The sequence below is a fragment of the Anser anser genome (genome assembly GCF_964211835.1).
Source record: "Anser anser genome assembly, chromosome: 1".
In the NCBI taxonomy this organism is placed as follows: Eukaryota; Metazoa; Chordata; class Aves; order Anseriformes; family Anatidae; genus Anser; species Anser anser.
In genome coordinates, this window is record NC_139720.1 from 45,203,662 (window position 1) to 45,215,801 (window position 12,140).

Here is a 12,140-nt window from a genome sequence, read left to right on the forward strand (position 1 = left end):
AGGCATTATGCAAGCTAGGTTTACAGGACAGAGAGCATTGAAGAAGCCTTTCAAATGAAAAAGTGGGTGGCTCTGAAAAGAGCCATGAGAGTCACAAAGGATTGATATGGGAGCAATGTACCTGAGCTGGTGTAACGGGTGACCACTTTAGTGCCCTCAGAGACAGCGTGTTCGGCCAGCTCAAGCCACATGGCTGTCTGGACCTTCCGCAAGGTGGTGGGCAGTGCCTGGGCTGGCACAGCCGCCACCCAGGAAGAGCCCCCGGCCCACGACTCGCGGAGCCGGGAGGTTAAATCCTAACGGAGGAGGTTAATTGTCTAAAGAGGCAATTTAAGCCTGTGCAGCATCGCTCCTCGTTGGCCGGAATGGCAGTGGACGCCGCTGCCGAGGGCTGCATCACTCATTGATGAGAAAAACCATGGGCGGGAGGACCCTAGCCCATGGCCGGAGATGTTAGGGTATTTGTTACCCACGGATGTTACCGTTAAGGGGCTGTACGGTTGTTTTCCCGATGAAAATTGGGATGCAGCAACGCCAGGCAGTCTCAAAGTTCACTGTAATAAGCCTTCTGTGCTGGGACCCCGGAGCGCTTGGGCAAGGACATCAGGTCTTCCTTCTGCTGCGTCAAGACACAGTGCTGTGGTGTCCACCTCACGCACAGCATCGTTCACCCCTTTCTTATTGGATTACTGAGCCCATCCCTCACAGCAAATAACCACAAATGAAGAATCAGAGAGGACAGCCCGCAGCAATCAGACTCAGGACTGAGTCACAGCAGGGCACTGACCTGCTTGCACAGCACCAGCCCCCGCTGCTCCCTCTCCTCCCCATTTTCCCCAGCCGTTTCCTCCTCAGTTCCCTTGAGTTTTAGGCCTGCACACTCACTCCATTGCCTCACATGGCAGCTACACCTGCAGCTCCAAGCTCCACACACGGACAGCCCGGCAGGAGGGATCTCCACACGGGAAGGGAGGCTCCAGCAGAGCTCCCAGCAGGAAGTGGCCCCTCATCCTGTGTGGCACAGGGCAATATGCATAGGTGGCACTCGGGACAACCCAGCACCGTGCCCTTCATCAGCCAATATCCTTCACTCAGTCCACACTAGGGGCAAGTATTCCAGGAGTCTTCCTACCTCCCATTCATCAGTAACACATTCTCATTTGCACAAATTATGCAGGAAATCCACCCTCTGCCTAATTACGAGCTACACATGATAGTTATCATTCATTGATTTTCTGTGCTATCATTAGCCACACAAGAACAAACTCATATGGGCCCAGCATAGTTGAATAGTTAACAACGGTAGGAACATCTTGGCATGAGACGAAGATAAAGTGTGAAAGTGCCTCCTTTCCTCAGAACTATGACTACCATCACTGATGTGAGCAAATATTTTACCAAATAGCTTAACACTTTGATTTGCATATGACCCGTACCCTTAGAAACTCTCATTTATTACTATTATTATTATTTATAAGAGGAAGAGATTTTAAATTTAAACCCTATTATTTAATTTTGCAGACAAGCAATTGTCATCTCTCTGCCACTTATTGCCTGCCAAATACTCTCCCTAATAGACACAGGTGTGTATTACATATTGTCTGGGAGAGAAAGGTAAATGCCATGGAAAGAGATGGTAAAAAACATCTGGAATCAGCAACAGAAGGTTCACCAGGCAGCATAAACCAGTTTTCTTTTGGGAGTTCACCAGGCAATCACAAGCATAAGAAAACAAAAACATATTAGTCACCAAGGTCTGTTAGATGACTTGCTAGACGCATTGTGCTAAATTAGATGGAAAGCTGAGAAAGAGGAAGCTGAAATCATTCCTCCGGCATGGGTCTACCAACCTGATGTCAAAGGAAATGGGAATTTACTTAAGACAAAAAAGAAATATGCACATTTTAAAGACGCGGTTTTAGCACCCTTTTGTTCTCTTGAAGCACTGTCTTTCCCACAGGAACAGCATGCAGAGACACACAACCAGCCTGTGCTTCCCCTGGCCTTTTGTGTGTTTTCCAGTTTTACAGAAGAGTGGATTCCCTGAGCACAGAATGACATTTGGAAGAAGAGTTTTGGGTTCTGGTTCCATGGGAACCCTTATCCAGCAATACAGAACAAAAATGCCTTGTACACCGTGTTCACTGCATAGAGGAAGATTTCACTCCAGTTCTGCTTATGCCTCTGCACTCGACAGGACTCTGTTCCCACAAGGAAACCATGCTTCGTTTTTCTAGGTCCTTTTCCCCCCTTTCCATTTGCCAGACTTGAAGGCAACTTGTGGCAGGATATCTTGGATTCTCAAGATACCTGCTGCTGGGTTAATACCAGGGTAGATTCCCCCTGATTTGTGTAAAGATGACCTATTGCTTACTCGGAACGACCCAGTTCAGGATTGCTGTTTGAATGAATATTGACTGCAAAGTATCATAGGTGTCAACAGTACTGCCCATCGGCCTGCTCTGTCTTTGCTTCCTCTTTCTTTCGCCTCTTCTCCCTCATCCACCTCACCCATCTGAAGGTGCCTCCTGTTCATTTTTTCTCATTTCCAGGAATCTGCTACACACCAGCACTTGTTCTCCCAGGGATGAACCATTTCTTCTCTACAGCATGCAAGCAAAGCCTGACATTATAAAACATGCAAAATCTACCTCCTCCCTGCCTCATCAAATGTGCCCACTTTGTATCCCTGGATTGAGGTTTTGAACTATAGCAACTCAGCAAAGAAATGTGCTGAACATCACTGTGGTCGGTCTAGACAGACAGGTGAAGCTTGTAGCAGGTATTAAGCACCAGAGAAGATATTTTTATCATTCCTTTGTCCAACTGAACAAAGAATAGATACCACCCTCCCCACCCTCCCTCAGTTGTCTGTGTGCAGTCAAGCACACGGGGGTGGATCTACAGCAAGAAAAGAATGGACAAAGGAGATAGACAGTGGCAGAGGTGACACAGTGATGTAAATGGTTGAATAGTTTAAGGAGAGACCAGAACCCCAGGGAACCTGTGAACCAAAGCTGAGCAGCACTGACCACCTGCCTCAGGTGCCCATATGCCCAGGAGATAGTTGCCAGCATCCTACAGGGAAGTGGATATTTCTGGTCACCCACACAGTCCTATGCAGTGGTCCTACTGACTGGTGACGTAGCCAGGGTAAGGACCCACAAGCCATGTTAGGAAGGCATCACCAAAAACAGGAATATCCCAGTGATTTTTGCTGGTACCAAGACTCATCCTGTGAATACTGGCCTGCATGTAGAGAAATCTTGCTAGGGAAGTTTCCAGAATGCTCTGTAAGGCCCATAACATTTATTTATTTATTTATTTATTTATTTATTTATTTATTTATTTATTTATGAGGGGGAAGGAGGAAACAGGGGATAGGGACTGGAGGAAAAAAGTTAAAAAGCTTATAGGAGGAAAACAAACAAACAAACACACACACAAAACAAACAAACAAACAAAAAAAACCCAACACATAACAACACAATACTATAATTCGCTGGGTATCACCAAGAAGGAAAGGACTACCAACTCCTGAAATACATAGGTTTCCCAACCTCAAAAAGTCTGGGAAGGAGCTATGAATACCAACTTTTCAGCATCTCATCTGTGTTCTCAGTGCTCATCTTGCAGTCCTCTGCTGCTCATATACCGCAGGCTACAAGGAGGAAGGGTAGCATAGATGTCTTCCTCCTCCTGAAGTACCGCAGCTGGTGGCACTATTCCCACCTGTTTAGTACTTCTTTCCAGAACTGATCAAAGATTTTCTCCTGAGCCAAGGCACCAGGCAATTAAGAAGCAGCTCAACCACACCACATCTGCCTGCACTGCCTACTGAAGTAGGAGACCATGCAGGACTTTGGAGTTCTGCAACGAGGTGTACTGTCACACATCTGCCAATTATTATTTCACCCTGACAAAACATATACCCACACTCCTGCAGGTGCCAGTTAGAAGTCAAAATTAACATCTCGTTCTCACAGTCTTGAAGTGCAAGTAAAGACTTGGCCAGGTGAACCAGCACTTTTACTGAGGCTGTTTGTGGAGTGGACAGCCTAGGACAATGCCTCCTCCTTCTCCAGAGTAAAGCTGCAGTGGAAGGGAGCCACTGTTCCAGCAGGGACAGGACAGACAGCAGTGGTCCAAACATGTAGCACTGGGAGATGCTGGATGACATGCGCAACGTGTGCTGCAGCAAAGAAAGTCAAGTTCACGTGGCATTGGGAAGTGATTTTTGACATGTTCACATTTGCCAAAAACATCCTGAATGTTTGCCTGAACAACTAGAAATATTCAAATTCAGTATCAGTGATACACAGAGTTTCAATTCTGCACAGCCTTCTGGTCTCCAAACTGCTGCATACTTTTTCCAGACACGTCATATGCTGTGTCTCCTGTGACACGCCCAGCTTATTAAAGGAATAAGGTAAACGGAAAAAAGATGAATGGCTACTTTCTACTTGAATCTGCATTTCTTATCAGTAAATCTAAAATTTTTTAGAAATCATTGATATACACATATAAAGTAATCCAGAACAGTAGTATTTTCATATTGTATTTTTTCATTTCATTTTCATATTTCATTTTGTATTTATATCACATTGAAACGAAACTTTATATTGACTGATTGAGCTGAACTGACTCTTGAAATTATGCCTTAATTTGGAGCTTGGAATCTAGCAAAAACTACACATTTATTCTACTTTTTCTTGGAAAACATAAAATGCTTTCACTTCCTATTCTTGCAGACTTGCCTTGTTAGCCTATTCTCTACTTCTCTAGTCTTCATTGTTTCTTCCTATATTTCTAATTTTATTTTATTTTATTTTCATATTTTTAGCTTGTCAGTAGCTCAAGTTCCATGCTACTTTTGTGCTGATTTTTTAATAGTCATCTTCCCCACATGCAACTTCTGTCAATTTCCACACTTGCTTTTAATCTTTCCTTAAAATGTAATTTTTTGGGGGGCAGGGAGAGTGTAATGATGTTGATAGTGCAGAACCAATTACCTGGAATGCAAGCTTATATGGAGGTACCAATGAAGTCAAGAGGGATAACTTCAGAGTGTAGAATAGAATTTACAATTGGAAAATATATATATATTACTTAATAGTTAATAACAAGTTTTATAAAATTCAACTTTTATATTAATTATGAGAAAATAGGTTGTATGCCCATTTTGGAAAAAAAAAAGTTAAATCAACAATTGCCGCAAAATCTTCAACTATTCCATCTTTTGTGTCTTGCTAGTGTATTTCTCAGGCTCTTTCCAAAGTAATTCATCAAATGATATGTAACTATAAGAAGCAATTGGCTGATGTTAGATAGCTATGCTGACACCCCTTTAATTTCAAAGGAAGCTGTGAGATAGAAATTGGCCAACAGCAACTCTATCTTTTGCGGGTTGACTGATAGCCCTGCTTGAAAACTTTCTTTTTTTTAAAATTAGTAATCTTGTTTCTAGTTAGACAAAGTGGGCAAACCATCTTGTGGTTACATGGTTATACTACCTGGACAAGACTGAGAGTGCTGGGGATGTTCAGCCTGAAGATGAGAAGGCTCCAGGGTGACCTCACTGCAGCCTTTCAGTACTTAAAGGAAGCTTATAAAAAAGATGGAGGGCGACTTTTTGCTCAGGCAGGTAATGACAGGACAAGGGGGAATTGTTTTAAACCAAAAGAGGGGAGATTTAGATTAGATGTTAGGAGGAAATACTTCACTCAGAAAGCGGTAAAGCACTGGAACAGGTTGCCCAGAGAAGTTGTGGGTGCTGCACCCTTGGAAGTGCCGAAGACCAGGCTGGATGAGGCCCTGGGCAACCTGATCTAGTGGGTGGCATCCCCGCCCATTGCAGGGGGGTTGGAACTAGGTGATTTTTAAGGTCCCTTCCAAACCAAGCTGTTCAATGATTCAATACGTGGTCTGGAATGATCAAGGAGCTATTTCTCTTTTGCTTTGCATCAAACTAAAACTGAATGTTTGAAATCTGAATAATTTTGCAGGGAGTTCATTTTAACAAAAATGGAAAAGGTTGTATAGACCTCTTTAACTAGGTAATGGCAAACTTTCTGCCTCTGGCTATCATTTTCTTATATAAAGATAATACTGATCTATCTGAGAATTTTAAAACTCTATGAATAATAAAATCCTTTTATTATGGGGAAGAATCAGTCCCGGACACTAAGCAGTATGCAATAGTAACTCTTTCCTATTGAGATACAAAAGCTTTTTGTTTGTTTTTTTCATGTAAAAATGTATTATGATTTATAACAGCAAGATAAATCAGTTTTTAAATAAAATCCCACATCCATAGCTGAAAAGTGTACCACAAACCACCCTAAGCCTGACAGATTTCCATTGCCTTGAGTGACTTTGTGACTTCATTTATTTTCTGGGTGTATCTGGACTACCCAAAAGTCAGAATTAATCTAAATGAATCACATATAAAAAGTGTTAATGAAATTCAGCATCAGTATAGATATTAGCTCCAAATTCACTTGATCTCCTTCTGTTGTTGCTATACTTTTGCATGTGATGCCATTCTGTTGTTTGTCTTTTGTAGAAAAAAGCCACTCGAATGCTACCACATCTCTTGGCAGTTTCTCACACTGGGTACTAGCACCACTGACAATCTTTAAACTGTCCCCACTATTGCCCCAATCTACAAGAATGTCTGTGTGATATTATATTATTGAAAGAAGAATTGAAGAAAGTCAAATGACTGCATTTTCATAATATCAAATGATTTACTAAGGTCTCCTATTCTTTCCCACATTGTACTGCATGTTTCTGAACAAGTAACTCCTCTATCCAGCCCATCCTCAGAAATTAATTTTATACATATTCAGTTTATCCCACATCACAGACTCCTGGCTTGGAAAAAGAAACCGCACCCCCTACCACCCCCGCCACCCTGTTTTTTCTCATCTGCCAGTTCAAAACATGAGCTCCTTTTCATGTATGTGCGTGTGCATGTTTTGCCACTCTCTGACCTTGTAACAGGGGAAGGGAAATTTATGATAATAGGAACGCAACCTGGACAAGCCAAAAGAAGAATTTTCCTGGCTTTGCTGGCTTTTTTTGTGCTGAGAAAACTGCTGAGAAAAGGAAAATCTGTCCTGTGGTTGTATGTTATTCCGTCTCATGTGAGGCCTCATAGCAAGACAAAAGCCTGCTGCTGCATCCTGTCTTCTCACCTTAGTTCTGTTTATGATCTCTTCTGCAGCAGCAGTTAATAACTGGAAGGCAAAGTGGGGGTTATTTTCTGTTTTCATGAGGGTTCATCCAGTACCCTCTGGACAGATGCTATCTGGATGGGTCCTATTTGGATCCTATTTCTACAAGTCTCATGGACTATGGCACTGGCCATCTTGATCCATGCTTTAATGTTTACATACAGAGAAAAAAATATGTGCTGTAAGATGGAAGATTTGTAGCTATGCTTTACATATTTAATGCTGTGTTCCATGTATTCGTGGACAAATGAAATACAGGATTATAATTATAACTTGTATATTAAAATGAGAATGATATAGAGGACATGCCAACAGAAACATATCTCTCATTATAACCTGGACATTATTAAAACTCATAATACTAATTATGACTTTCGAGATCCACACATGATCTTCTAGAGTAAAGAAATGCTAAGAAGAAGAGGAGACAGCAAGTATATGCATATGAATTGAGAAATCTATTGGTCGTATTTACAAAACTTAGCAAATACTGTGCCATATTGAAATTCAATTTAGAAAGATGCACTTATATGCAAAATAAAGTTCTCACAGGTTATTTAACAGCATTCTTGACCTGAAATTTAAAAAAAAAAAAAGGACATTTTAATGAGAAATAGTGAACTATTGTTGTATTGTAGAATTTCCTCTTTACGGTTTCCTTTAATCCCCTGCTCTAATTTACCTCAGTAGTACTAAGGAGATGATTGATTAAGCCACTGGATTTAAATCATAGTATTAAAGAACTTCCTGCAGTCTAACCTGGCTACATTTTATTATTTGTTTTTCATAGGGAAAACATGCACATCACACTTTGATTATTTTTTGCTCAAGTGCTCTATTGGGCTGACGAAATGCCCTGAAGTACAGTACAAAGATAAGCACAAAAATAGACACTTGGTCTTAAAATCCAAAAATGTGAACAAATGTGCCTATCTTGCTTAATGAAAAGAACTCTTTTGGAGAAAGAAACAGAAATATAATTAAGCAAAAGGTTAATGCAAGAATGCAGAAAAATAAAGGAAACAGGAAAAACTTCTCTATCTTCTTATAAGATGTTGAACACACCAGCTAATTGAAAAGACCTGGTTTTAATGTAAACATTTCTGGTGAAAGACATCTTTCTTTTACTTTTTATAAGCCCTGTGTAAAGCTATATAGGGCACTATGCCCGAAGGTTTCATTATTTTTACGAGATGAAGCCGTATTACGGGAAATAACTCATAACCCAGTTTCAGAGCTCAGAGGCTACTTTGTGTTACTTGCTTCGTTTCAAAGCTAATTTAAGCGATGAAAATGACTCGGGATTACCTCCATTTTAGACTACCCTGATGAAAAACCGTCTCAGGAACACGAATCCGCTGCCAGTATGGCAGTGCTGTCAGAAGCAGAGTTGTAATTCAAAAGTAAAAATAAAAATCTTACTGTCCGGCTCTGCGTGCAATCCCCAAACTCAAGGATTCCAGCCTCGCACGAAAACCATTTTAACCCTGAGGCGAAAGAAACGCGAAAAGACCAAACTACCTTCTGTCCCCAGCACCGCCGTTAAGAAACGGGGTGCCGCGGTGACGAATTTTTACGAAAAACACACTTTTTCGAGGAGGAAGAAACACAAGCCGAGAGGCAGCGCCGGGCGGCGGGGCGGGGCGGGCTCTGCATCGCACCAATCAGCGCCCGCTGCGCTCCCATAAATAAGGGCCCCGCCGCCCGCCGCCAGCCGCTGCGCCCCGCTCCGCGCCGCGCCGACATGTCCGAGACCGCGCCCGCTCCCGCCGCCGAGGCGGCTCCCGCCGCCGCCCCGGCCCCCGCCGCCAAGGCCGCCGGCAAGAAGCCGAAGAAGGCGGCGGGCGGCTCCAAGGCGCGCAAGCCCGCGGGCCCCAGCGTCACCGAGCTGATCACCAAGGCCGTGGCCGCCTCCAAGGAGCGCAAGGGGCTCTCCCTCGCCGCGCTCAAGAAGGCGCTGGCCGCCGGCGGCTACGACGTGGAGAAGAACAACAGCCGCATCAAGCTGGGGCTCAAGAGCCTCGTCGGCAAGGGCACCCTGGTGCAGACCAAGGGCACCGGCGCCTCCGGCTCCTTCCGCCTCAGCAAGAAGCCCGGCGAGGTGAAGGAGAAGGCGCCCAAGAAGCGGGCGGCCGCGGCCAAGCCCAAGAAGCCGGCGGCCAAGAAGCCCGCCAGCGCCGCCAAGAAGCCCAAGAAGCCGGCGGTGAAGAAGAGCCCCAAGAAAGCCAAGAAGCCGGCGGCTGCTGCCACCAAGAAGGCGGCCAAGAGCCCCAAGAAGGCGACCAAGGCTGCCAAGCCCAAAAAGGCAGCGGCAGCAAAGAGCCCAGCCAAGACAAAAGCAGTGAAGCCCAAAGCTGCCAAGCCCAAGGCTGCCAAGCCCAAAGCAGCCAAGGCGAAGAAGGCGGCACCCAAAAAGAAGTAAGCCCCCATGGAAGAAACGTCTTGATCCGCACTTAAACCCAACGGCTCTTTTAAGAGCCACCCACACATTCTCTAAAGGAGCTGAAATACTCTCTTCAACATTAACATAATAAAATGCAGTAAAATCTGCTGAATAACTCACAGAGGCAACTCACAGATGCATATGACTTTTCCAATTTCTTGATACTCCTCCAATTTTCACTGCAATTATGGGGAAAGCTTTTTGCTTTTATTTCCAGAGAACTGAATTCTTATCTTTTTCTACAAAATAGGGTAGCAGCCATTACTTACTGCTTTCCCTTGCTCATCGACATATGCACCTACCCAAGAAAAAAATGAGACTAGTAAAGGAAATAATGTTCACGTGTAAGAGAAAAATAACTCCACGTTCAATTAGAAATTGGTATTTCTTTTAGTAGTAAATAACACTTAAAAAAAGAAAAAAAAAAGCAATCGAGCTCTTTTACGAATTCTGTGGGTGGCTCTGAAAAGAGCCTTTGGGTTTCGATGGGAAGGACTTCCCAGGCGCTGTTCTCGGTGTTCACTTGGCCTTGGCCTTGTGGCTGTCGGTCTTCTTGGGCAGCAGCACAGCCTGGATGTTGGGCAGCACCCCGCCCTGCGCGATGGTGACCTTGCCCAGCAGCTTGTTGAGCTCCTCGTCGTTGCGGATGGCCAGCTGCAGGTGGCGGGGGATGATGCGCGTCTTCTTGTTGTCGCGGGCCGCGTTGCCCGCCAGCTCCAGGATCTCGGCCGTCAGGTACTCCAGCACGGCCGCCAGGTACACCGGGGCGCCGGCGCCCACCCGCTCCGCGTAGTTGCCCTTGCGCAGCAGCCGGTGCACGCGGCCCACGGGGAACTGCAGCCCGGCCCGCGACGAGCGCGACTTGGCCTTGGCCCGCGCCTTCCCGCCCTGCTTCCCGCGCCCAGACATCGCAGCCACTCCGGGGAACACCGCACGCAGCGACCTGCCCGGGACCGCCCCCGCCCCCTTATATTCAGCTCGGGCGGACCGCCGGCGGCGGCGCTGATTGGCTGCGGGGGAGGCAGAACGCCGGCAGCCAATGGCAGCGCGAATCCAAAGGCGTCCAATGTCCAAGTCCGGCGTTCGGTGACGACACAAAGCCAAACTTCCAGCCAATGGCGGCGCGCAGCGGTGGAGCCGCTGCTCTGCATCGCGCCGCTATAAGAGCGGCTGCGGCGGGCGGGTGCGGCACTGCGCTGCTGCGAGGGGAAGAGAGCGGTGTAGTTTGTGGGGAGAGCGTGATCGCCATGCCTGAGCCTGCCAAGTCTGCGCCCGCGCCCAAGAAGGGCTCCAAGAAAGCCGTCACCAAGACGCAGAAGAAGGGCGACAAGAAGAGAAAGAGAGCCCGCAAGGAGAGCTACTCCATCTATGTGTACAAGGTGCTGAAGCAGGTGCACCCCGACACGGGCATCTCGTCCAAGGCCATGGGCATCATGAACTCCTTCGTCAACGACATCTTTGAGCGCATCGCCGGCGAGGCGTCGCGTCTGGCGCACTACAACAAGCGCTCGACCATCACCTCGCGGGAGATCCAGACGGCCGTGCGGCTCCTGCTGCCCGGCGAGCTGGCCAAGCACGCCGTCTCCGAGGGCACCAAGGCGGTCACCAAGTACACCAGCTCCAAGTAGAGCGCCGCGGATCCTGTTTTTAACCCAAAGGCTCTTTTAAGAGCCACCCACCTTTTCAATAAGAGAGCTGAGGCAGTAACGATGGCTTGCCAATAGTTTTTTTTTAATTTTCAGGCGTTGCCCATTTGCAATAAGACTGAAGTTGCATACCCACCAGGGCATGTTTTACATATCACTGAATGTACACAGAAGTCCACTTCCTCTCTTGTTCCTCGTTTGAGACTTTCAAGCAATAACCAGGGTTTGTCGGTGTTCCCACGGGTGCCTGAAGTAGAAGAGTTATGGAGAGGGAGCGTTTGCTTCCCCTATGAAGTCCTTATGAGGAGTAAGACCTGTCAAGCACATAGGGTTTAATATTCCCCTGTGTTTATAGCAGGCATAAGGCTCACAGGGCAAACAGCTTTACCGTTAGCGTTGTTGGGGGCAAGCGGGAAAGCAACCCGTTCGATTTCATCGCGCTGATGCTCCCGTGCCGTACAGCATCGCCAGTGCCCCCCGAGCACGGTGTACCCCGCGGCCCGCTCCTGCGCTCCCGGCCATTTCTCCGCACAACCCCCGAAATGGCAATCACCGCGCCGGGGGCACCGGAGGGGCGGGAGGAAGGACGGCGCTGGCGAGCCCCGCCGCAGTCCGACCTGAGTGAGAACTGCGCGGAGCCTCCCGGCAGGCGGCCCCGCCACGGCTCAGGGAGGGGGCGGGGACTGGCGGCGCTCGGCGGCTCGGAGCGCGTCCCCGTTTCCCCGCGAGGGGCAGGGCCTTAAGGCGAGGGGGGGGGGTGTGCTGTGGGGGGGCAGCAGCCAGGAAGCGTTCGCGGTGGCGGAACGGCGGCCG

General features: G+C 46.9%; 3 protein-coding genes across 3 annotated transcripts; 2 read left to right on the forward strand and 1 right to left on the reverse strand.

The window, feature by feature from the left end:
• Positions 1 to 8,945: 8,945 nt before the first annotated feature.
• LOC310892907 (histone H1.01-like) lies at positions 8,946 to 10,616 on the forward strand. Its single transcript, XM_083821175.1, has one exon. The coding sequence runs from the start codon at positions 8,983 to 8,985 to the stop codon at positions 9,658 to 9,660; it is 678 nt and encodes a 225-aa protein (XP_083677301.1). The 5' UTR covers positions 8,946 to 8,982; the 3' UTR covers positions 9,661 to 10,616.
• On the reverse strand, positions 10,025 to 10,629 carry LOC310892915 (histone H2A-IV). The gene has a single exon (XM_083821183.1). It carries the CDS (start codon positions 10,588 to 10,590, stop codon positions 10,201 to 10,203), a length of 390 nt encoding a protein of 129 aa, XP_083677309.1. The 5' UTR covers positions 10,591 to 10,629; the 3' UTR covers positions 10,025 to 10,200.
• Positions 10,630 to 10,781: 152 nt separating this feature from the next.
• LOC310892910 (histone H2B 7-like) lies at positions 10,782 to 11,356 on the forward strand. The gene has a single exon (XM_083821178.1). It carries the CDS (start codon positions 10,797 to 10,799, stop codon positions 11,307 to 11,309), a length of 513 nt encoding a protein of 170 aa, XP_083677304.1. The 5' UTR covers positions 10,782 to 10,796; the 3' UTR covers positions 11,310 to 11,356.
• Positions 11,357 to 12,140: the final 784 nt, after the last annotated feature.